The sequence below is a fragment of the Cydia amplana genome, chromosome 10 (genome assembly GCF_948474715.1).
Source record: "Cydia amplana chromosome 10, ilCydAmpl1.1, whole genome shotgun sequence".
Lineage (NCBI taxonomy): Eukaryota > Metazoa > Arthropoda > Insecta > Lepidoptera > Tortricidae > Cydia > Cydia amplana.
In genome coordinates this window covers 18,770,816-18,798,345 of record NC_086078.1, presented here as the reverse complement: position 1 = coordinate 18,798,345, position 27,530 = coordinate 18,770,816, and the positions used below count along the sequence as shown (strand labels likewise).

The window sequence follows — 27,530 nt, the reverse complement described above, 5'->3', positions numbered from 1 at the left end:
AAAATTAGTGTTAGTGCACAACATAAATAAAAATTTAACACAAATAAAAACTTAAAAACCTATAACCTACCTACGTGGAGCGCGAGACATGGAGCTGCGTCCATCGACACATCAGCGCGGAGTCCCAGCGGTCCGCGAACGCGCTCAGGATCCCGTTGGTGCTGCAGCGAACTCGGGCTAACAGGGAGGCGCACCGCTTGCGCATTATGGCAGCAAAATCGTCGGTCCGCGCCTCCGCAAACATGCCCGACGCACTACAGTGCCGCGGCAACCCCAACAGAACCCTAAACGCGTTGTTATATTGGACTCGCAAGTCGCTATATGCCCGCTGCGTAAAGTTGACCCACAGACCGCAAGTATAAAACGATTGTCAATATGCCTTGAACAAAGTAATTTTCACAGGCTGTGAGCACCTTGCGAACCTGCGAGCCAACATATTACATCGGACAGCCAGCGACCTGCGCTCCCTCTCCACGTCACAATTATCTTTTAAATCCTCCGTGACCCAGTGACCCAAATATTTGACTTTTTGCACCCTATTGAGAGGTGTGCCACAAAGCGAGATACCAGGAGCGTCTGTGTAGGTCTTTGACCCTGCCTTAAATATAATCATCTCGCTCTTTTTGGCATTATATTTGAGTCCGTGGGCCACAGCGTACGACTCACAGATTGCGACCAGAGGGCCTACCGCGAACCACGTTCGTCGTGTTGCCTCCCTGTCACACTTACGTACGAACTTACAAGTGCGACAGAGAGGCAACACGTCGAACGTGGTTCGCGGTAGGCCCTCAGTTTTCTTAATGCGCCAATCGATGGACTCAGAAGCACCATATCGTCTGCGTAACTAATGTTATTCAAACAGATATCTCCAACGTGACATCCGATATTAGTGCTGCTGAGCTCACCGATTAGCCGGTTCATATAAAGATTGAAGAGCCGGGGCGAGCTCAGCCCCCCCTGCCTCACCCCACACTCCAACCCATATTCATCTGAGTATGACCCACCCCATCTTACTCTGTTCCTTTGATTGCCGTACCAGTAGCGAAGCATCAAGACTACCTCTGGCGGTAATGTGGTCTCATGCTGCAACTTGTTCCATAGCGCCTTATAGTCTACTAGATCGAATGCCTTTGACAAGTCCAAAAAACAGGCAAATACAGGTGTATTTTTATCAGTGTAGTACTGAACAGCTTGCTTGAGACACAGTATTGCACTCTCCGTGGACAACCCTGGCCTAAAACCAAATTGTGAGTCGTGCAAGTTTAGGTGCTGGGCGAGTTGTTTATCAAGCAAACTGTCCAGAACCTTGGCCAGAATAGTAGCTAACGAGATTGGCCTGTAATTGGACATGTCAGAGGCATCTCCAGTCTTATTCTTCACTATTGGCACGACTACCGTATACATTAGTTCATTCGGAAGATAAGAGTGGGCAATGCACAAATTAAAAAACAAAGCAAGTACTCTGGGTAGGTGGGGACCTGCATACTTTAGATGTTCAACGCTAAGGCCGTCGAACCCCGGAGATTTTCCTCTAACCATATTATTTATGACCGTGGCAACTTCCTTAGTTGAAAATTTAACAGCGAGTCTCGTGGTGTTGACGGCGTCAGAATCACCCACCGCCGACCGCTCAGAGAGCGGCGAATGTATTCTAAAACTTTCTTTAAAAGCATTAGCTATGTCCGCAGGATCATGCAGACCAGAAACGCTCGCAGGAAGGCTCGACTTAGGATTTAGGCTTTTTGTTCGCTTCCAGAATTCACCAAAACGTTTTTTAGAGTGACTTCTAGCTATCATATCCATTTTTATTTGTTGCTGATTATTCTGACAATATTTCAGTTTTAACTTAAACAATCGCCTTGATTCACGCATGCTATTGTACACATCGCCATGCAAAGGTTTTCCACAAGTTAACCACATCTGGTAACACAATCTCGCCTCCCTATGCGCGTCGCTGACATGCAGGTTCCAACCTGGCATTGAGCGTTTTTTAAGCCGATTTGTGCCTTTATGCGAAAACTCGGCGCCCTGTTTAAGAGTACTTACTATATTATGATGCAGTGTATCCAATAATATAGTAAGTACCCTTAAACAGGGCGCCGAGTTTTCGCATAATATAAACACACGATGATAAACAGCACGTTATTATAGTTAACATAATTCATAAACACTTACACTAATATATGTTTGTTACGTTGCAGTTAATTTCACCCGTATATTTTATACATCACAAATAGAATGTTTCAAATCTCTGTGTGAGACTGTGTGACCTTACAAACAAATCAATATAAGCCTATGTAGACTTACAAGATACTTACGTTCGACCAACTTAAGCCTATGTAGGCTTACAAGATACTTACGTTCGACCAATATAAGTCTACATATGTAGGCTTACAAGATACTTACGTTCGACCAATATAAGCCTATGTAGTTGTAGGCTTACAAGATACTTACGTAAAAGCGATATTAGCCTAAGGCAGCTTAATTTAGTTTTGAAAAAGATTACTGTGAGTGCAAACAACATTCAATTAGACTGATATTAGAACGATATTAAAATAAATACTCTTATAAGTTGTGCCCAAATCCGGGCTTAGACGATGATATAAAATCAATATAAGAGCGAAAAATTGTAGTCTAGAGACTGTTGTTAGAGCGCTTTTTGCTAGTTGGGATATTAGTTAACTCTAAGTGCACTTTTAGTTTGTTATTATTGTAACTTCAATTTCATTTCAACTTTGAAATCTATTTATTTTAGTACTACTTATATAAGTTATATGGTTAATATATATTCTAATTAAGGAAACTGTAGGTCTAGAAGTCTGATAACCCTTCATTGTAATAATGTATTACTATAAGAGACTGTTTGTTTCTAAATAAAGAAAATTAAAAAATTAAATAATTTTACGGTTTAGACTCACTTGTTTTAAGTCACTCGCGCCGTACCGTACCGTACCGTAAAATTATTCAATGTTAGCATGTCTCACAACAGTTTAAATTCGATTAAAAAATTAATTAAAAATTAATAGAAAAGCGACGCACGGAGCGTAAAGATTAGATACGGTTCGTAGATATCGAATCGAATAGAGGGCCCCGGCGGGACGTACCTTGTGGGCGGGCAGCGCGTCCATGGCGGCGTGCGCGACCCGCTCGAGGCGCGGCGCCGGCGCGCGCGCCTCCGCCTCGAGCCGCAGCGCGGCGGGCAGCGCGGCCGCGCCGGCGCCGCGCCTGCGCAGACGCCGCGCCAGCGCGCCGGCGGCGGCGGCGGCGGCGGGCGGCGCGGCGGCGCCGACCCGCAGCAGCGCCGGCCACGCGCCGCCGAGCGCGCGCGCCGGCGCCGGGCTGCAGTCACCCGCCGCCGCGTGCGACCACGGCGCGCAGCCGCTCGACCCTGCATTCATAAATACCCTCGTTTCCTTTTTATCCCGAACGCGTAGGTAAACCCGCGTATAGTGCCTAATAAACTTCAGATTATTCGTCATTAAAAGTTAAAATTAGTATTCTTTATTTTTAGACAGCTTTTAACGCATTCACTGCCAGGAGTGCCAGGGGGCGCGGCCTAGGAACAAACTCGTGTGACGGTGGACGCACATGTGCGTCGGGGGCGGTGAACGTGTTAAGTTTTGTAGTTTAGTTATCTGTCGGAGTTGGGATTTAAATATATTTGGACTTTAAACTTTATACCTATTTAAATTTCGCAGGTATACGTAGGAGAGCGGGAGGCCCACCATAAAAACGTGCATCGTATGAAACGGAACCGACCTAGGGCCAGCACGGCGTTGTTGGGGTAGCGGCGCGACAGCTCCCTGGCCGCCGCGGTGCCGTGGCGCGTGCGCAGCGCCAGCGCCGCCGCCTGCTGCTCGCGCCAGCGCGCCGCCGCGCCCGAGCCGGTGGGCGACGCCTGCCGTCAAAGATCGAGTCTTAAAATTGTTCCTCCACATACGCTAAGGGTTTCCCCATACTTATCGACGCAGATTCGACGAAAGCCGATAGTAAACAGCATAAACAGGTAAGGTTCGGTTCGGCTGCGTTCGGCCGTCGACGGCCGACGCGTCGGCGTCTTTTTCGCTCTTATTGCGTGGACATAAAGTTTCATTTCTATTGGCATTGCCGATTCCGCGTCGATAAGTTTGGGGAGACTCTAACACGTCGAAAACTAATTCACTCGCGATATAATCGTTTCTTGCATTATCGACGCGACTCAATAGCGATCCTTAAATAAGTTAGACAACGATGTTCTTGATCTGAGCGCTCTCACCAACAGCCGCTGCAGCAGCCGGTGGCGGCGCGCCGGGTCGGCCAGCAGCGCTCTAGCGGCGCCCCACTCGGCGGCGGCGGGCAGCAGCGCGCGCAGCAGCCGCGCGCCGCACCCGAGCGCCGCCGCCTCCGACTCCGGCTCGGTCGCCAACTCCTCCTCGATCGAGGCGCAGCGCCGTTCGCACTGTGTGAAAAAACGGAAAGACGTATTTCGAAACGATCGCGTCCGTTCTATTCGGAGGGGCTCCCGCGATAATCGAATTTCGCAAATTGCGGGCGTCTTTTTCTGTCACTCTAATTGCGCCTCTATTGGAGTAAAAGAGAAAGATCCCGATCCATAATAAAGGATTTCGCGGTACGCGTCGATTAGTGTTCAGTGTGAGTTTATGCATTAGCTCCTGTGTGAACTCGCACTAAACATTGAGCGATGTGTAAACGGGCCATAAATGAAGACATGTATTTTAATAAGCTTTAAATTTACCGTTTATGAGGTGGGTTTTCAATAGATAACTTTACAAAAGAGTACATCGGCTAACAAAATAAAAAAACCGGCCGAGTGCGAGTCGGACTCGCGCACGGAGGGTTCCGCACCGTCAACAAAAAATAGAGCAAAACGAGCAAAAAACGGTCACCCATCCGAGTACTGACCCCGCCCGACGTTGTTTAACTTCGGTCAAAAATCACGTTTGTTGTAGGGGAGCCCCACTTAAATCTTTATTTTATTCTGTTTTTAATATTTGTTGTTATAGCGGCAACAGAAATACATCATCTGTGAAAATTTCAACTTTCTAGCTATCACGGTTCGTGAGATACAGCCTGGTGACAGACGGACGGACGGACAGCGGAGTCTTAGTAATAGGGGTCCCTTTTTACCCTTTGGGTACGGAACCCTAAAAAGACCCTCATTGAATTGGTGAATGCTCGTAATAAGTAGGTACCTCATCCCTGGCTTCCCGCAGCAGGTCCGGCGGCGGCGGCGCGGCGGGCGCGCAGTCGGCGGGCGGCGCGCGGCGCAGCACGGCGCTCGCCAGCGCGCGCGCGCCCGCCGCCGACAGCGCGCCGCACAAGCCGCCGTGCACCTCGTCCACGATTCTGACAAACCGTTACATACAATTTTAAAAAACATTTTTTCTGCTCCCGTACTTTTATTTGTCATTTGAATGGTCGCGCACGCACCTTTAAAACCCTACCTTATACTTGTCGAGACGAGTATTTAGTCTATTCCCCGAAAAAGCATTTGTGCATACGCGCAGTATCTTTTTGGCACTTTTTCGATACTAGGGCTTGCAATTCGAATATTCGAATATTCAAATTTGTCGAATATTCGACCTGTTTTGATATTCGAATATTCGGCCGCTCAGGTTTCGAATATTTTTTATTACTATAAAAAATCTATGTCATCCGCTGTACAGTGGCGTGCACAGAGATTTGAGACTGGGTAGGCAAAAAAAAACCGGCCAAGTGCGAGTCGGACTCGCGCACGAAGCGTTCCGTACCATTACGCAAAAAAGGCAAAAAAATCACGTTTGTTGTATGTGAATACCACTTAAATATTTATTATATTCTGTTTTTAGTATTTGTTGTTATAGCGGCAACATAAATACATCATCTGTGAAAATTTCAACTGCCTAGCTATCACGGTTCATGAGATAGAGCCTGGTGACAGACAGACGGACGGACGGACAGCGGAGTCTTAGTAATAGGGTCCTGTTTTTACTCTTTGGGTACGGAACCCTTAAAATAAGAGCTACTAACAGTCTTACTCTTACTAGCTTACCAACAAAAATCCGTCATGGTTTCACATACCTTGTCAAGTCGGTTAATAATGACGTACGTAATTATGTAATTAACCACGGCAAATATACGAAAAGTGATTGATTTTACTTTACCACTTGTTTGTGTTAACTGCAATTCCGATGTTCACCGGCCCTTTTCAATCACTTTTTTTTGCTAAAAGAAAGCTTTGAATATGCATAATTTTTAATATTCGGTACACACACACACACACACACACACCGTACAACGTTCACAATTCAAAATATCCATATTTTCACTAATCACAATTATTCTAATTGCCGGTAACTGTTATCGTTATCTCACCAAAACAAACAAACAATGGCGGCCGAATAAAAAATGTAAATAAATAAACTTACCTAAATAAACTAAACGAATAAAAAAGTAGTCTCGTCTTTCCACTAAGTTACCATAACAAATGCTACTTTTTAAAATGGTTACGTAATCATGCATCGCATCGGAAGTATTCGGAAACCTTCGGCCGTCATCGTTAAGGATTCGAACGATAGGCGCTGCCTATCAGCGTCTAAATGTGTGCGTTACTTGTATCATTGTGTGCTCGTATTTATAGGAAGGCCCACTACACTGTTACCGCGTAACTACGACTCACGGACATGCACACATAGAAAGGTTTAGACCGAAATGTTTTCTGTCTTTGCCGTGCAAGGCGGCAGGCGCACAGCGGCGCTAGTGCCGCGTGGCCCGCGTGGTGTAAACTTCGTCGCGTAGAATTATAGATGACGACAACGGACACCGGTAGATGGAGCGCTTATTAAATTTTAGAATGTTTTATTGATTACAGATACGATCAAGTATAAATTAAATTAAGTAGTTTAAAACAGTGAACGCATATAAACCATGGAAGTATTCTGTCCGCTCAATTATGACCCAACGTAAAGTATTCGATTGTAGGCGGTGCTTACAGACTGTTCGATTGGCAACTTCAGTGCGGCCGAGATGACAGTCAGTGACCGATGGCTAAATTGGTTTATAAAAACTACGTTTTTTTGTAATTAAAGATGTCTTCATGTGTCGTGAAGTGGTGCAGAAGTTGTTTTAGTTCATATCAAGGACAGTGGAATCACTTTTCACTTGTAGTAAACAGATAACTTCAGTAAAATTTGGAATAAACATGACGACATTTTTTCAATACTACCGTGCTAAGCTAAAACGTAACAACTGCATACGACTTTCATAACAACATACGACTTTTTAAATTGCGAGGATAATAGGGATGGTTGTATGCCAAATGAAGTAGACTATTTTATTAACTTATGATTGGTTTAGGTATTTTCTATATACAGTAGAATCCGCTTATAATGACATTGAAGGGAAGTAACAAACATGTCATACTAAGCGGATGTCATATAAAGCATAGTTGATAAACTTTTTATTTTATGTTTTCCAAATTAATCTCAAACTATTTTGTGAGAGATGAGTTTTATTAACCTTATACCAATTATCAACTTTCACCGAGAGTAAAAACTAAAACAATTTAAACGCCACAGACGTCCTCGCAGGGAAAGATGTGGGGCCGGCCACGAAAACCAGCGAATTTGTCAGTATAACCGGACATAATTCTATAAAAATTGTATTTATAGGTCGAAGTCATCTTATCCGACTTTGTCACAAAGAATTTCATATGAAAACCAAACTTCGCACAGTAATTGCGTCATAGTAAGCGGTTGGTCAGTATAAGCGGAGTCATAATAAATAAATAAATAAAAAAAAACGGATAAACGAATAATAAACGGATTCCACTGTAATTATAAATGTAGTAATAAATTCCTTCTTACAGATTTGTATTTTCCTTTTTTATTTCATGAGATGGAGCTATAAAAAAACTACCTAGTTATTTCAAATTAATAATCAAATTTGGTATTGTCATTTTACATTACTTTCCATTCAGATTCCCACAAGATGCTATTCGCAGAGAACTATGGAAAAAAATTGTCCAATTAGAGAGACATGAAATTGAGTGGATACCTGGCAAGATATCTAATGTTCTATTCATGAGATAACCCGTGAGATACTCGTATATGTAGATACATTTTTTTCTATCACGCTTTCACTGAATTAATTTAACAAATACACACATTATCTCAAAATGTTGATCATTTTAATCCACCCTCTACTGTCACATATATGTAGGTTCTCTCTCAAGCCATTTCCGTCAGTAGAAAAGAGCGGCGAATTTAGAAAATGTAATACAATTGTGTAATACCTACTATAACCTAGTACCTAAGCAAATCCGTAATATTTTCAATTGTATCTGTTAGGGAGACCTGTTATTGGCTTCATGATTGTATCCTAGTTATAAGTCTATATAGTTTGTTAAAGCTGTTGGTCTTCTAATAAAATAAAATAAATAAATAAAATAAAGTAAGCGCGCGAACGGTTATGGTCCCATACAAAATTGTAATTATGCTCCTTTTTCTACTGACAAACTTGCTTAACCGGCTATATACATATAAAATATTTCCATTGGAACTGAAAGTGGGGATTTATTGTGACTCCGCCTGTTCAAATGTTTTTGACCCGATTCGTGTACGCATGTAAATTTTGCAGGCTGTATAGCCTGTCCGATTTCTAAGATCAAGTTCGCCATACATTTACTATGGCGTACTTGATCTTAGAAAAACGGACAGACTATACCAGTCCGGCTACCATCAGTTTGGCACTGACAAACGCCGTCGAGAACGTAATTTACTTTCTATACATCTCGCTCGTACTCGCATATTAGTGCAAACGAAATGTATAGAAAGTAAATTACGTTCTCGATAGCGTAAATGTCAGTTTTGACACTGTCAGTGACTCATGGTACGGGCTCTGAACGTGACTTCGCACTGCCATACAGATTGATAATAAAATATACAAAATACTTATTATAGCGGAATACATTTATACCTACAACAATGAATATTTAATTATGTTGAGTTAGTCTGTCATTTAATTTCATAACAACATTTTAACTAGTTATATTTTAATCTGCATTAAATTATTATACGTGAATTATTTGACTGGTTCTTCAATGTATGGCATAAACCTATCCCTGTCCAAGTCATATTCTAATCAAATATGAACCGCGAACTCTCAGCGGCCAGTACGTACAGCAAGATAAGATAAGATAAAGATAAAAGATAGTTTATTCAAGTAGGCATAATTACAATGCGCTTATGAACGTCAAATAAAGCTAGGTAGACCGGCTCCAACCCTACACCTCTGCCCCGAGAAGATTTAAATCCCCCCTCAATTGGAGGAGGGTATCCCAATATGGGTTATTATTATCCCAAGAAGGTTATTAGCGGATTAATGTCGCTGATCGGTAGTTATTGACATTATATGCATTTCATCTACACTTAGCTGTGTACGTTAGTGTAATAGAGACAGGCTCTGTAAACGTATCGTCTTATTTAAATGTAGGCGTAATTGTGTATGTGTGCTAATTTGGCCCGAGTATTTGAACGGTAATGTTCCCAAAGGCGGTTTCCAGTTATATGCTTTCACTGGTTTAAAAGGATAGATATCGGAATTATAGTAGGGTAGGCAGTGCCTTTTTGCCTTTATGAAGTGCACGCCACTGCCGCTGTAGTTACAGTTTCTGTGTGTTTTACGGGTATTTACAGTGAATGAGGAACGGTAGGTACCCAAATACGAAGGAAATAATATTTTTACTGTATTCCTCTCGATAGACTTCGTGAATACAGTGAAACCTAACTCAATTTGAAAGAAAACGAAATAAAAAGTATGTTATTTTTACGGTGCGTAAGTTTTAAGTTAAAGGGTAATTCTGTTTATTCAGTACAAGCATACGTTAAGCAAATTTTTGAAGTCTAAACCTTGCCACTTATCGCAATTCTCAAATTTAATCATACCAAACCTGCCCAACTTGGTAATCTAACCATGCACCTCTAGCTGACGAATAATCCACCTACCTACTAAAACCTACTAAAAAAAATATCTTACATACCTAGGTGTTTGGATGGTTAAAGTTATATTATTTCACGCAACCACGCATTTATAATAAGTTTTATCTAGAAATATTAAATACGTCTAATTTTGGCGTTTTACTTGTTTTTATAAATGTGGGCATCTTATTAATAGTAGGATGATAAAATCTAGTCAATTAAGTGGATTTCTGCCAAATATCCTTAGCTTTAGCAATATGTGAAAAAAGCTTTTGAATAAAACGATAATAAATCGATTTCTCGTTCCTTTTCTTATTTTTTATAATATTCGAATTATTATTCGAATATTCGAATACGTCGTCAGAAAAAGTCGAATATTCGAATATCTGAAAGTTTCGAATATTTGCAAGCCCTATTCGATACTTCGTGTAATGAACACTTTAAAAATATTGAATGAGATACAGTGTCGCCGACCTTATTTTAAATGTCATCTGTGACAAAGAAGTTAACCATAGACATGGTTTTTTAATTTCATTCATTCTTTTTCCGCCCGTACCCTCCATTCTTTGCTACTTCTCGAATGAAAAATATTTGTCAAATTTACAATTCTATTTCAAAGTAAGCGCTCGGTCGTAGAAAAATTATTGTATGCAACGTCGTTTAACAGAGTCAAAACATACTCGTGGCGTCTTTATTAACAATTTTCGGCTTCGCCTCAAATCGTTACTCACGCCACTCGCCTTTTTTGACCTCTCTTAAACAACCGTCGCATAAAATACTATTTAAAGTCTATTTTTTTATTCGGTAGACTAAAATGACATATATAAAATGAAATGACATTTCATGTTCATACTATGAAATGTCATTTTAGTCTACCGAATAAAAAAATTGACTATAGTATAATATACTATATTTACATAATAATGCACGTTTAGCACAACGTTTGCTAATTAAACAACCGACCCGCCACGCGCCACTCTTAAGCGGGAGCGCCGCCGCCGATAAACGTATAACCGGCGCGCCGCCCTCGAAAAATTTATGGTCGCCACGGAAACGAGCACGCGAACGGCGGCGTTAAAAAATGACACGAACGACTCGCGCGAACGGCGCGAGCGACGTCATCGTCGGTCGGTCACCTGGCGATGTACAGCAGGTGCGCGTGGGGCGCGCCGGCGTCCTGCAGCGCGGCGCGCAGCGCGACCAGCGCGGCGCGGCGGCCGGCGTCGGGCCGCCCCCCGCCCCCGCGCGGCGCGGCGGCGTGCGCGAGGCGCGCGAACAGCGCGAACGCCAGCGCGTGCGCGCCCCCCCAGCGCTTGAGGCTCGCCTGCGCCGCGTCGCGGATGCGCCGCGCCTCGCCCGCACTCGCCCCGGACTCCTGAACACATATTTTATCAACGATCGAACAGTATTATCATGTCTCCGATCGACCGAAATCCATAAATTAATATTTAACGAGCGGAAACGGCCGCGTCCGATCCCAACTAGCAAAAAGCGCTCTAACAACAGTCTCTAGACTACAATTTTTCGCTCTTATATTGATTTTATATCATCGTCTAAGCCCGGATTTGGGCACAACTTATAAGAGTATTTATTTTAATATCGTTCTAATATCAGTCTAATTGAATGCTGTTTGCACTCACAGTAATCTTTTTCAAAACTAAATTAAGCTGCTTTAGGCTAATATCGCTTTTACGTAAGTATCTTGTAAGCCTACAACTACATAGGCTTATATTGGTCGAACGTAAGTATCTTGTAAGCCTACATATGTAGACTTATATTGGTCGAATGTAAGTATCTTGTAAGCCTACATAGGCTTAAGTTGGTCGAACGTAAGTATCTTGTAAGTCTACATAGGCTTATATTGATTTGTTTGTAAGGTCACACAGTCTCACACAGAGATTTGAAACATTCTATTTGTGATGTATAAAATATACGGGTGAAATTAACTGCAACGTGACAAACATATATTAGTGTAAGTGTTTATGAATTATGTTAACTATAATAACGTGCTGTTTATCATCGTGTGTTTATGTTATGGTAAGTATTCACATGGGAAAATTTTATTTACTGTAAAGTAGACCCTGTTTTACACTTCAAACTTCATGCGCCTAATCAAATATGGTATTTGAATATTTTTATAATTATTTTATTTCTTTATTTTGTATTGATAGTCAGCCATTGCTGTAGCTGTATTTTTCAAGAGCACTATTAGAGTCTTATAAGCATTCTGAATACAAATGATATGGCCATGTTGAATAAATTAGGGTTCCTTGCTTTACTTATACTTACAATAGTGTTCCCAAAAACGATTTAAGATCAAACCATCTTATATTGATCTTCACTTTTGTGATATAAGTGTCTTAATCCTATATCACTCCAAAATCTTACTAAAGTGCTGCTGTTGATCTTATTATAGCTTTGAATAAGATCAGAAAAGTACGTACTTACAGTGTTCTTATGCTATGCCGATATTAGTCTTACATTCTTACAAAAGCATTTAGAAATCTAATATAAAATTAAATGAACTTAGAGAATGGGGATATAAGACCAGGTACTCTCAAGTTCAATGAGACTTCGTAAATGTTGTTGTAAGAGCAAGAGGATTAAAATAGTATTATGCCATGTTGATATTAGTGTTACATTCTTACAATAGCATTTAGAAAGTCTAATATAAGATCAAATGAACTTAGAGAATGTGGATATAAGACCAGGTACTCTCAAGTTCAATGAGACTTAGTAAATGTTATTGTAAGAGCGAGAGGCTCATAATAGTATTATGCCATGTTGATATTAGTCTTACATTCTTATAATAGCATTTAGAAAGTCTAATATAAGATCAAATGAACTTAGAGAATGTGGATATAAAACCAGGTACTCTCAAGTTCAATGAGACTTAGTAAATGTTATTGTAAGAGCGACAGGCTTATAATGGTATTATAAAATGCTCTTATATACATATTGTAAGGGTAAAAACACCAGAGCACCATTTTAAACAATATTTATTAGGGAATCACAATAATAATCAGAGTTTTGGACTTAGGTAATACGCGACGCCGATCACGCGCAAAAACCGATCTTCTAGATGACAGACGTCATAGTGTTGCTCTATCCCCGGTTCTCGTAGTGATGTCAAGACCGCTGTTTGACGATGCCGCCTTTTAGCTCGACCATCGCCTGACCCGACCAGCGCCCCGCAGGTCACTGTCATCAGTGCAGCCACTGAAGTCTGCCACAGCCAACGCAGTCGCAGCAAGCTGGGTCTTCACCAGGTGGATGTAGCCTCCACCAGTTCAATATTCTGCGAATTGAACAAGCACCTTTTACGCTCAGCCGATATACAAGCCTTGGTCCTTTTGAGTAATTCGACTCTAGTTCCGTTGAAACGGTCTATTTCGTTATTGTCAACTTACACCAAGATATTTAGTTCTATTTCAGTCGAATTGGAGTAAGGGCTTAAGCCGACTGAACCAAATGTAAGAAAGCATGACCAGGCTAGGTACCAAATAATCCGTGGTATGAGAGGTGTTAGGATATGCAAGTCTGCTCAGCACTTGCTTGAAATACACAAAAGGCTTAATTCACGTGCATATGACACCAAGAGGATATAAATACCAATTAATTAATTATGCAAAATAATAAAATATTGCGATGAGCGTGACATCTAGCGGCAGGTAGATAAACCACCCCCTTTTTTTTGTAACACCATCTAACATAAATTATTTTCTTGTGAATAACGTCATATAACTTTGAAGGATTTATTAGATTTTGATAAATTTCTAGCATGTATACCCATGCAGCTAACCCAAACCTTCCATTGAGCGGTGCGTTCATACTGACCGCTTAACGTAACAATGACTATTTGTGTCGTTTTAAAAGCAAAGACTTGGAACAAACTCACAATTGGCTTCTCCGGTGTAGGATGTAAGACTCCCTCGCATGCACGCACAAAAATGCGTACAACCCGTGAGAGGCTAACATGGGACACGTCTCATGCATGTGCGGAGCTGCCTAGGCTAGGACACCACTGCCCTTGTAGGCGCAACGACCGTAGAAGTCGGCCCTTCACGATAAGGTTGTCACGGAGCCCGGTGCACGCACTCGCTCCAACTGGGTATTTCGAACAGGCACTCCCTCCAACTCTACTGGATCCGGTACTTCGCCAGCGATCCCTAGAAGGTATAAGTGCAAGCAACCCTTTCAAGGTAACCTTGAGATCATCAGTCTTAAGGTCATTAAAATATCCTTTTGTAAACAAGGTCTCAAGCCAACCTCTCAAGGTCAACAACAAATAGTACGATACGATATAGATAAAACATTTATCGGTAGTAGATGAGAGATGCCATTCGACTTCTCTGTCCGAGACGCGGCGGTTGCGCAGCGTTTCGTGGCAGTTTTCGCTATTCTGCCACGAAATGCTGGAACAACATACCCCCTCCAATACGTAACTTAAAAACATTACATACTTTTAAACTTAAATTTAAACAATATCTTTTCAGCTTGCAACTGCCGTGTTCTTAGCGTTCCATGCAGCTTAGCTAAATAATTTTTTTTTTTTTTTTGTTGGTTAAAGCCGTCGATCGTTGCCTTTTCTGTAAACCTATTTACAACTACCAACTCACCTATTTTATATTATATTTCTTTATTTATTCGAGTTCCCTTTTTTATGTATATATGCTCAACTATATTTAATATTATACTAAATACATGCTTTGCCTGACTATATATATTTACATATTCCCAACCCACTCACTTCCATATCAAATTTCACTTTTTTTTCTTTTTCTTTGTCTTCATGTATAAGTTTGTAATTTGTGTTAAATATTAATTAGGTACTGAATCACATTTTGACACTGCCTTTACTGTTCTGAGCTATCTTCTTGCCCTGGGCTCCACGGAAGACCAGCGCTATAGCATATATATTATGTTAGAGCATATGCTGAGTGGTGTCCATTTGTAGCCTCTATAGCAGCATCAAAACTACGATTATTATTGCATGTTAGTTTAAGCTACTAATAGTTTTAACTGTTTAGTGTATAAGATCTTCTTTCTTAAATGTATATGTGTGGTGCTGTATGTAGATGGTTTTTGCAATAAACGTTTTTCTATTCTATTCTATTCTATTCTAGAATAATGGTCCTCTTAAGGATAATATCATATCGCATGCAATGGTCCGCCTCTTAAAGCCTGCACTGCAGATACCAGGAACAAAGTAGCCTGTTAAAGATAGTTTTGTATCACATGCAATGGTCCGCCTCTTAAGGCCTGCACTGCAGATATACCAGTAACAAAATTAGCCTATTAAGGATAATCTAAGCTCACATGCAACGGTCCGCCTTTTAAGGCCTGCATTGCAGCAAATACCAGTAACAACCATCCTCTTAAAGATAGTCTTATATGACATGCAATGGTCCGCCTCTTAAAGCCTACACTGCAAATACCAGTAAACAACCATCCTCTTAAGGAATGCAATGGTCCGCCTCTTAAAGCCTACACTGCAAATACCAGTAAACAACCATCCTCTTAAGGATAGTTTTATATCACATGCAATGGTCCGCTTCTTAAAGCCTACACTGCAAATACCAGTAAACAACCATCCTCTTAAGGATAGTCTTATATCACATGCAATGGTCCGCCTCTTAAAGCCTACACTGCAAATACCAGTAACAACCATCCTCCCAAGGATAGTCTATATCACATGCAATGGTCCGCCTCTTAAAGCCTACACTGCAAATACCAGTAACAACCATCCTCTTAAGGAAAGTCTTATATCACATGCAATGGTCCGCCTCTTAAGGCCTACACTGCAAATACCAGTAACAACCGTCCTCTGAAGGATAGTCTTATATCACATGCAATGGTCCGCCTCTTAAGGCCTACACTGCAAATACCTGTAACAACCATCCTCTGAAGGATAGTCTTATATCACATGCAATGGTCCGCTTCTTAAAGCCTACACTGCAAATATCAGCAACAACCACCCTCTCAAGGATAGTGACAAGCAACAGGCCGCTCCTTAAAGCCTCTGTTGCGATTACCGGCGCCAGGAAGTAGCCTATTAAGGATAGCATCCCTTGCCAAGACTAAAGTAACAGCCCTTCTTAAAGAGCACATAATAATTAAAGCTCTATAGCAGACATTGAAGAGAGTAAGTAATATAAATAAAATAATCACTCAGTTCTCAATCCGAATGTCTAATAAAATTAATCAAGCACAATATGTTTATTTTAGTCGGCAAACCCGTTAACAAAACACATAAGTATGACAACAGTAACCCAGTTCTAAATCTGGGATAAAACAAAATCACAACTCGATTCCAAACTCGAGAGTAAGTAATATAAATAAAATAATCACTCAGTTCTCAATCCGAGTGTCTAATAAAATTAATCAAGCACAACGTGTTTATTTTAGTCGCCAAACCTGTTAACAAAACACATAAGTATGACAACAGTAACCCAGTTCTAAATCTGGGATAAACAAAATCACAACTCGATTCCAAACTCGAGAGTAAGTAATATAAATAAAATAATCACTCAGTTCTCAATCCGAGTGTCTAATAAAATTAATCAAGCACAATGTGTTTATTTTAGTCGGCAAACCTGTTAACAAAACACATAAGTATGACAACAGTAACCCAGTTCTAAATCTGGGATAAAACAAAATCACAACTCGATTCCAAACTCGAGAGTAAGTAATATAAATAAAATAATCACTCAGTTCTCAATCCGAGCGTCTAATAAAATTAATCAAGCACAATGTGTTTATTTTAGTCGGAAAACCTGTTAACAAAACACATAAGTATGACAACAGTAACCCAGTTCTAAATCTGGGATAAAACAAAATCACAACTCGATTCCGAACTCGAGAGTAAGTAATATAAATAAAATAATCACTCAGTTCTCAATCCGAGTGTCTCATAAAATTATATCTCAGTTCCTAATCTGAGAATATACTCGTAGTCAGTTCTTAATCTGAAAACGGTACCTGAAATAACAGCATTTGCCCTTAACATGGGAAATATAAAATAATAAGCAGTTGCTACTATGCAACCAATTGTAAATGATCATGTGCAACTTGGCTTGCCTCTTCCGTGCCCCTAAATAAAGGCAACACTCTTACTATACCACATTGAACTACAGTAGAGCCTGAACAGAAGTTCATGTTATCGAGGTTCCTCTCTTACCCAGGTTCGCCTTATCGAGGTTTCACAAATTGTATTTTTCAACCATCATGAAGTGTATATTGATAATGACCAATCAGTCAAATCATGGCACATATGCTTAAACCATAAAGCTTCCAATCCCAAGACACACATGGTTGATTTTCTCCAGCTGTGCATGTGCATTTTATGTGTAGATAACTCAACACATCATCATCCAGGTTAACTTATACCTGCACAAAACTAAATAATTTTGTTAAATGCCATGCAAGCACACATTGTAAGATAAATGAGTTCATAACATAATAAACCACAATTTATGCATTTTTCAAAACAATGAAATACATACTTAGTGAACCCACAAAATTTGTGAAACATATTATTATTTATAACTTCATAACACACTACAAGTTCAGACGAAAACCGTCAATAACTTCAAGTAGCTCATGACATGATAATCTTCGGTCAATGTTCATTAGCAGTGAATGGGTTAAAATAATTATTTGGAAAGCTTTAACCAAGCTATTTACCTTCGTTTAATATTCATCCATTTAACACTTAACAGTACGGCTACCATCAGTTTCTCACTGACATAAACGCCGTCGAGAACGTAATTTACTTTCTATACATCTCGCTCGCACTCGCATATTCGTGCAAACGGGATGTATAGAAAGTAAATTACGTTCTCGACGGCGTTTATGTCAGTGACAAACTGATGGTAACCGTACTGACCGGTACGTTTAGAGTCCAGTAGCACTTGTATGTAAAGACATGTATATCATATAGACCGTCAATATTCATATTGACTCCTGAAAGTATTCACCTCGCTTACCATTAGCAACAACCTGCTTTACCAGTGTCATACTCAGCTCAGTAAATATCTTGTTCAATATGTCCATCTCTTTGACAAGATTTTAACCTTGGAAATTCATCAAACTTCATCAGTAATAAAGTTTTGTTATAATGAAATGCATCTGAAACATACTGTTAGAACACAAATGATTATCATTGTCAATAACTCAAACACTTGACAATGTCATGCCAATAAAACTTTCATTAGTTTGGTAAGTCTGTTTAAATATATGTCTTTGGTTCATTTTATAACATGACATTTTGTGAAAAATATTTGCAATGCAAACTTTAACCAACATCCCAATGAACAAAACAACAACCACAACATACTATAAGCTGTATGCAATTAATTTGTATAAACATTCATAAGATTTTTCATACATAGAACCAATCAATAATATGTACAGACAGAAATTTTCTCAACATCTCAAATGATTTACTGCCTTATTAATCAGTATGTCTGCAGCTTAATGTTAATTGCAAAGATGCAGGAGGTTATATGTGAAATGAACTGTCTTTTAAAATATTCAGTCCGAGGAGGCTCCGGATACATGGAGTGACTACATTTGTCACAGACACTACTAACCAGCTTGAAATAAATGTCACCTTTCGCTTATTCACAAAGCGCATTTTACTAACCACACACAGTCAATGTAACACATACTGACCGTTAGTATACATGTACAACATGAACAAGCATTTTATTTCTAAATAAATACCTCATTCTCCATGACATCAGAGATTAAGTATCAACATATTTTCTCCATATAATGAATTAGTTGAACACTTGGACATATTATACCTGGCATCCATAACCAACTAACTTTGAAATATTATCCATGTCCATCCAGGCACATTATAGAGGCCTGACCCGATAGCCACTCTAGTACCTTCAACGACGGTATGGTCGTTCAATTCAAGAATCATTGCTGTTAAATTTCTGGAAATTACACAAACCAAAAACACACCAACAAAGCATTATTTCAGTTGCAATAAGCATGTGTAATATCACACACACACACACATATGAAACAACGAGTAATTTCTCCTTATTGTTGTTGTAACCAATATTCCAGTGTTTTTGAAAACTTGTAATCTATTTTAATTTGACTGAAAGGATAAAGTATTAAATAGCACTCATTGTTAATCATGAAAGCATAATACCACCATACATATAGCATCAATCAAGGCTAAATTTACATTACCAAACTTGTTTTATAATATGCTTTTTACTTGAACGTAAATTTCACCACGACACAAACTTTAGAAAATGTTCATATCATTTTGTTAATATGTCATATAGACATACTTAATTACATTATGTTATGTATCTGAAAGCACATGAATTACCAAAATAACACAACATATAAGTGAGGCAGTGAATATTTACCACTTTGGCCCCGGAGCACTGTTAGGTGTTGGATCAACACAGACTTCTTACCTGAGTTAACTTTTACCTGAGTTACTCTGTAATCCCAAGGATTTATTTCATTCATACCAATATCAAAATTCAAGAGTACCTAATGGTATCTGTCAGCTTATGTCTTGTGATCTTCTGCTGTGAATATTGTAATACATACATGCCAGCAGCTTTATTACACTGTCAATATGTATTATTTTTGACAGTCATGATCACTGATGTACATAAAATGAAATAGGTATCTGAAATCAAACACAAAACAAGACAAAGGCACGATAACGCCAGCAGCAAATAACCGGCACAGGTTAATTTTGTAGGTTATTCTTGTAGATATAATTTTGACACCAATCTTGGACTTTGTATATTTAAGTCCCTAACTGATGAGTGGTGTTGGTGCATTTACTCATTACAATCAGATTAACGATCAGAACAATGAAACAAGGAAGGACTACGCGCGGTAAATTTCGTAATGTCAATTTCGACAAATTATATCGTAGTAGGCGAGGAATCACTATCGCACTTCTGAAGCTGTAAGGGTAAAAACACCAGAGCACCATTTTAAACAATATTTATTAGGGAATCACAATAATAATCAGAGTTTTGGACTTAGGTAATACGCGACGCCGATCACGCGCAAAAACCGATCTTCTAGATGACAGACGTCATAGTGTTGCTCTATCCCCGGTTCTCGTAGTGATGTCAAGACCGCTGTTTGACGATGCCGCCTTTTAATATATATAAGACTAGGTAATAAGACTAAACTTACTAAAGTGCGTATTAGCTTGTCTAAGACTAATATAACAGCGATGATATGTTCAAAACAAAAATAAGAGCGCTATAAGCTCACTACTCTTATAAAGTGCGCAATCTGAGACTTTGTTGCTAGTTGGGATGTCAAAGCTTAGAATAAATTTAAAAGTGGTCAAATTGATTGTATCCGGCGAGTGTCGATCCGACGCCGACGTCCGGTACGTACGGGCAGCAGCAGCAGCTGCGCGTGCAGCCAGCGCAGGCGCCAGCAGAGCAGCGCCAGCGCGCCGTCCGCGCCCGCCGCCGCCAGCGCCGCCTCCCACAGCGCCTCCACCCAGCCGCGGTACCCTGCGGGCGAGAGTCGCGTCAACATCAAAAACGATCACAGACGGCCACACTCAATATCATATTGAGACAGTATAATAAATATCCACGAATTTAAATGATTTATAAGAGTCTATCGCGAGTATCGCTCCTATTCTCCGTCCCTTCACACGGCTAATTTTACTAAACGTCTGAAAGAGGCACATCCGGACTGGCTTTACAATTTTTTTAGCTGTCGTAAACTGTCAGAGACACTGACCGGCATCGACAATTTGACACGATTTAATGGCCCCGAACGATGAGTCAATTTATAGATCGGTACGAATGACACAACGCCAGCGGACGGCAAACATGAGTAACGTACCGTAGTCGTCGCTGAAGTAGTGCGGCGGGTCGACGGCGAGCCGCAGCAGGTCCTGTGCGGCGCCGGGCGCGGTGTGCGCGGCGTGCGTGCGCGGCATGCGGCGGGCGGCGGCGACCAGCGCCAGCAGACAGCTAACATGAGTAACGTACCGTAGTCGTCGCTGAAGTAGTGCGGCGGGTCGACGGCGAGCCGCAGCAGGTCCTGTGCGGCGCCGGGCGCGGTGTGCGCGGCGTGCGTGCGCGGCATGCGGCGGGCGGCGGCGACCAGCGCCAGCAGACAGCTAACATGAGTAACGTACCGTAGTCGTCGCTGAAGTAGTGCGGCGGGTCGACGGCGAGCCGCAGCAGGTCCTGTGCGGCGCCGGGCGCGGTGTGCGCGGCGTGCGTGCGCGGCATGCGGCGGGCGGCGGCGACCAGCGCCAGCAGACAGCTAACATGAGTAACGTACCGTAGTCGTCGCTGAAGTAGTGCGGCGGGTCGACGGCGAGCCGCAGCAGGTCCTGTGCGGCGCCGGGCGCGGTGTGCGCGGCGTGCGTGCGCGGCATGCGGCGGGCGGCGGCGACCAGCGCCAGCAGACAGCTAACATGAGTAACGTACCGTAGTCGTCGCTGAAGTAGTGCGGCGGGTCGACGGCGAGCCGCAGCAGGTCCTGTGCGGCGCCGGGCGCGGTGTGCGCGGCGTGCGTGCGCGGCATGCGGCGGGCGGCGGCGACCAGCGCCAGCAGACAGCTAACATGAGTAACGTACCGTAGTCGTCGCTGAAGTAGTGCGGCGGGTCGACGGCGAGCCGCAGCAGGTCCTGTGCGGCGCCGGGCGCGGTGTGCGCGGCGTGCGTGCGCGGCATGCGGCGGGCGGCGGCGACCAGCGCCAGCAGACAGCTAACATGAGTAACGTACCGTAGTCGTCGCTGAAGTAGTGCGGCGGGTCGACGGCGAGCCGCAGCAGGTCCTGTGCGGCGCCGGGCGCGGTGTGCGCGGCGTGCGTGCGCGGCATGCGGCGGGCGGCGGCGACCAGCGCCAGCAGACAGCTAACATGAGTAACGTACCGTAGTCGTCGCTGAAGTAGTGCGGCGGGTCGACGGCGAGCCGCAGCAGGTCCTGTGCGGCGCCGGGCGCGGTGTGCGCGGCGTGCGTGCGCGGCATGCGGCGGGCGGCGGCGACCAGCGCCAGCAGACAGCTAACATGAGTAACGTACCGTAGTCGTCGCTGAAGTAGTGCGGCGGGTCGACGGCGAGCCGCAGCAGGTCCTGTGCGGCGCCGGGCGCGGTGTGCGCGGCGTGCGTGCGCGGCATGCGGCGGGCGGCGGCGACCAGCGCCAGCAGCGCCTCCCCGCAGTCCCACTCGTCGGCGCCCGCGCCGGCCGCCGAGTGCACGTACTGCGCGCCGGGGAGCAGGGGAACCTTCGCTAGACTGCAAACGGAATATTCTTCATAAACTTTCATTCAATAAGAAGAATTAGAGCAAATTTAATTATTGCTGACTGATAATGAATCGTGCGTTCGATCTCGAGAGCTCCGTTAGTGAAGAGTTTCATTATCCATCTTTTATGGCCCATCATCGGATCGACTCGACGGTGCCAGATTATTATATTGCATTATATTCTATATTACCTATAGGTATACATAATGGTGTTTGCAAAGTTTTAAATCGATAAGTAGGTATTCCGGCTATTAAATCAGGTTAAAATCGACTCGCGAGACTTTATCACGTCGTTAGTTTGTTGGTCAGTTACATGTACCTAAAGTTAATATGTACGTACATAATAGGTGCGTTAAAAAGTTGATATTCGACGTGACATACCGTAACGCATTAACCAGTAACAAGAACAGTGCAGCGGGGTCCGCGCACGGCAGCACGAGGTCGGCGACGTCGGCTAGCGCCGGCGCGCGCTGCGGGTCGGCGTCGGCGTCGGCGTCGGCGGCGCGCGCCGGCCGCCAGTGCGCCGCGCCGCGCGCGCGCTCCACGCGCGACCACACCGCGCCGGACGGCAGCCCGCTGTTCACCACCTGACGGAGTACCAACCGAACAACAGAGTGGCAACTCGACAACAGACGCCCTGGCCGAACACCCCCGGCTCCTACCGACCGAGTCGGTTACAGACCTTGTCCTCGTAGTCCTGCAGGCGCCGCTCGGCCGCCTGCTCCCGGCGCGGGTCGCGCGGCGGCGGGAAGGCTGCGGGCGGCGCGGGGGTGGCCACGGGCGCGGCGGCCAGCACCAGCTCCAGCAGCAGCACCAGCGTCTCCCACAGCCCGGCCGCGCGCACCACCGAGCCTACACACGTAACGTTTTTGCATCATTACTACCGCTCCCAATAATTATTTATTCGCAATAACTAAGCAAAAGTAGTAGTCATTAATAATAATAATAATTGACGAAGTACAGCAGCATCAGGTCGGGGTACCTACACTGGATTCCGAACTCCACCACGTGACGATCTCAGCGCCGGCACTCACCGTACGTGTACAGTATGTTGGGGTAGGCGGCGGGCAGGCGGCGACAGGCGCGCGCGGCGGCGGCGGCGGCGGCGCCCGCGCCCGACACGCCGGCCGCCGGCTCGCACGCCAACGCCGATATCAGGCGACACCACAGCTCCGCCGATACGAACTGATCTTTCTCTGTGGACACATTACATCGCCATACAAGCATAAAAATGTGTTTGGAAGCAACAATCATGTATTAAGCATTTTTTTAGGTTTTCGTAACTAAAATGGTACCGCGAAACCTGAAATTCACAAATTGCGGGGATTTTTCTCTTTTACTCAGACGGAATTAGAGTGACAGAAAAAAATGCCCGCAATTAACGAACGTCGATTTTCGCGGTTATAGCCCTGCACCTACCGCGATATAGCAGAGGACGCTGGTTCGATTCCAGCCTGGGTGATGGAGAACTAGAGGCCTTGGTCACTTTTTCTTAGTATAGGTATGACATTTATTTCAGTTTATAAATTTTATTATACAGGGTGGATTTTCTTTTTGGGTCAGTAAGGGCAGCTACCAGATCCCGTGCTGCTACGAGAAAACGGTCTTTTTAAAAAAAAAAAATTTTTTTTTATTGCGAAACAAACAGTCTTAATAAACATATGAGCAACTTAGCTAATAGCTACAAATTGATTCCTTTATAGACCTATAGTTTCCTAATTTACAAATTGTATCATCGAGGTACAATTGAAAAATAATAAAAGTGTAAACTTATAGTACCTACTAATTGTACATAACAAATGCTTAAGCAAGAGAAAATACTTAAATAACAAGTGCCTACTATCGGGTTGCTTGTAACATTACACCCTCATTTTAATAGCGAATATACAGTCCTCTTAAAGAGATTTAACGAACTGCCAAACATATCTGCGTCCATACATTTTTCATTGTACTGTTTACATGCGCGCCCAATATATGAATGCTGTGGTCTTAGAACACCTTCCCTCGATTTCAAATTAATGAAGATTGGCTTTTACAGATTTTGGAAAAAACATACAGGGTGCGAGAAAAAGGTCATTTTTGACAAACTTTTTTTTTTTGATGGTAATCGATCCCATTCCTATTGAGGATCAAAAGCTTGTATGGAACCAAAAAAAAATTTCCGGCTAGAAAAGCCACAAATCGAGGAAAACTTTTCCCATACAATTTGTATGAAAATGCAAACTTGAATTTGTCACATGCTATTTTTGTATGCCAATCGATTCCATTCCTATCCAGTATCAATAGTTTCCTAGGGGTCAACTTACGGTAATGTACTAAAGAGCCACAAATTAATAAAAACTTTTTCCAAACACTATGGAGAAAATGTGAAATTTTATTCACAATTTTCTATCTCGCCCATGAGTCCTAGAGCAATGTCTTCATACAGTATTATGGTCCTTAAATGTAACAGGACTGATAAAAAGTTTTCCTCAATTTGTGACTTTTCTAGCCGGAAATTTTTTTTTGGTTCCATACAATGCAAGCTTTTGATCCTCAATAGGAATGGTTTCGATTGGCATAAAAGAAAAAGTTTGTCAAAAATGACCTTTTTCTCGCACCCTGTATGTTTTTTCCAAAATCTGTAAAAGCCAATCTTCATTAATTTGAAATCGAGGGAAGGTCTTCTAAGACCGTTTTCTCGTAGCAGCACGGGATCTGGTAGCTGCCCTCACTGACCCAAAAAGAAAATCCACCCTGTATTGTATACTATAGTAAGTAGTGTTTCTACTTGAAATAAAAACAAATTAAAATAGGTATATTTTTTTTCTTATACATAGTAGAATGGTGTAGCCGGTAAGCATGCGTATTTAAAATATTTTCTTAATTTCCAGCGGACATTTGGTTTGAAGATTGTCTTCTATGTTTTTTTCTTTCGCTGATCATAACCGCCGACTGATGTTAACCGGCGCTCCGACTTCGCATAATTTGTTATTACCACAACGAAGCCCCCGGCTAAGTCGTGCTCACCGTATCCCGTATACTGGTACCTTGCGTGATCTCGTCGCGCAGCCTAGTGACGTAGTCCTGCGCGGCCTCGGTCCGCTGCAGCAGCGCGAGGCGGCGCGCCCGCAGCGCGGCGGAATCGGGCGCGCGCGCCGCCGCCGCCTCGCTCGCCGCACGCGCCGCCTCCGCGCCGTGCACCCACTCCTACACGGGACAACTCTAATTAGACTTAACAGTTATATCCTCAGTACCTCTCTATTGCTCGCCAAGTCTGTGAACTTGATGCTTTACTAAATGCGAAGCTGTCAAATGTTACCTGCTTGGCGCTTACTCTTTAAAAAATCTTTTTTTTACAAAAAAAAAAAAAAACATGAAAAATTAGGAGGTATAATTTGTTAACTTTTTCTTCATCTGTTTCAAATTAGTCAAATAAGTAGAAATACTAATTTAAAAGCTGTTTGGTAACATAAGCTTACGAATTTAGGGGAAAAGAGTGTAACTAATGTCGCACGTACCTGATAGTCGATGTACTGCAGCCACAGCTCCACGTCCCTCGGGTTGTCGACGAGCGCCCGGCGCAGCGCGGCGCCCCGCTCGCCCTCCCCCTCCGCCCGCGCGCCCTCCCCGCCCCCGGCCCCGCCCTCGATCTTCGCCTCCCAGTAGCGACGCGTACGCTTCCTGTGCCCCGCCACGCGCTTCAGCCCGAGTGCCAGGTGGAACTCTGGGCTGTCGTATCTGATTAAACATATTTTAATATAAAAATAAACAATTATTAAACATATTTATTCACCATTATGTCTCTCTGCATAGTCTGCATCCTTGCCAATCAAATTACACTTTATACCCCGGCCACACACTCGACGAGTGGTATGGAAAGTAGTGAGGGAACTTCATACCTATGGAAAAGCCAAACACTGTAACTCACACCCTTTATTGTATTAGTTGATGATTACAATTAGAAGTGGTTAGTGATATCTACTACCAACATTTTATTACACTTTCATCACAACGTAAAAACAATATTACCACTATTAACCATATAGGGTCATTGTGCTAGTTTCCATCCATGCTCTAGTGTTCGTCCACTTGACATATTAGCAAATAATATTTTTGATATTTAATTTGCTACTTCCGAAACATAACTTTTATGTAGATAGATATATTGCTTCGATATTAAGGATTGTAATAAGTCCAAATTTGTGCAGCAATCTAACCTACATTGAAATTTCGTCAGGTGGATGAAAACTAGAGCTGGACGAAAACTAATGCACCTACCCTACTTTACATTTTGCTATAACTATACTTGTTGACAACAACACACTGTAAAATTTGTGTTAAACTGTGAGAGTAGAAAGTCAACTAAATATTTGCTGAGACCAATTACATCAAAATGAAAAAATGTGGAAGGCTAGTGGTTAAAAGTGTGAAATCTATATTTTTAATTTTATCTTAGTGCCATTTATTTGCTCCAATATTTGTGTTTATCTCTTTTCTTTCAGAAACAAGAGTGGAGTGACACGTTACATTACAACACTGCACACATTGCGCTGATATATATTATTTACTGCAATAACAAACCCAAATTCTGGCAATATGGTTCAAATTTTGATGAAATGTTTGTCATATTGTCTAGATCAGAAGAGGTAAGGAGCAGTAATTAGCACTTGTGGTGACATACTGCGGACGGCCGGGGTAGTAGATGGTGGAGACGCGCAGGTTGCCGCCGTCGAAGCGCCGATCCACGTAGTAGTCCGGTTCAGGGTCGGCGCGCGGCGCGGGCGCGGGCGCCGTCTCCGGCTCGCTGTCGCTAGACTCTAGCAGCTCGCGCTCGGCCTCGCCGCAGGGCACCATCGCGGCGTCGACCTCGGGCGGACTAGAGTCCGTCCAGCACATCGCAGCGCCGGCATCGGCCTCGCACGGGCTCGAGGCGGCGGCCTCCTGACTGTAAGCCGGGAACAGAGACATCGTCGCGACACTACTGCTCTTCTTTTTCAATGCTGAACGGTGTCATCTCTTGACGTGATATAAGTATTATCGAATTTTCGGTTCTTTTCGTTGCTCGTTTACTATCGGGTCGAGTATTATGTTGTTTTCAGAGAAAAGACTGTGTGATGAAAACAAACATTTACTTTGCTTGCCTTCACTTGACGACTGACGGAGTGACGGACGACTGACGTGACGTTGACGTAGCGAGACTAGCGAGCTACAGTGTTGCCAACTTGGAATTTGAAAAAATGCCAGACGTATGTCCAGAAGATACGCCAGATTATGCCAGAAATATGCTAAGTAATTTTGAAATGTGCTAAA

The 27,530-nt window shown here is 42.8% G+C and overlaps 2 protein-coding genes across 2 annotated transcripts in view; both read right to left on the bottom strand.

Moving 5' to 3' along the window:
• LOC134651450 (superoxide dismutase [Cu-Zn]) overlaps window positions 1–27,530 on the bottom strand; it is a 394,084-nt gene that overhangs the window by 98,806 nt on the left and 267,748 nt on the right. The window lies entirely within an intron of this gene.
• Window positions 71–27,282, bottom strand: LOC134651638 (uncharacterized). Its single transcript, XM_063506737.1, has 16 exons — window positions 26,902–27,282; window positions 25,739–25,958; window positions 25,268–25,427; window positions 23,273–23,434; window positions 22,921–23,090; window positions 22,620–22,825; window positions 22,015–22,229; window positions 20,361–20,482; window positions 11,093–11,331; window positions 5,193–5,346; window positions 4,256–4,438; window positions 3,760–3,898; window positions 3,105–3,388; window positions 1,537–1,824; window positions 1,015–1,128; window positions 71–328 (listed from the first exon to the last, which is right to left on the bottom strand). Exons 1-16 carry the CDS (start codon window positions 27,186–27,188, stop codon window positions 71–73), a joined length of 3,201 nt encoding a protein of 1,066 aa, XP_063362807.1. The 5' UTR covers window positions 27,189–27,282.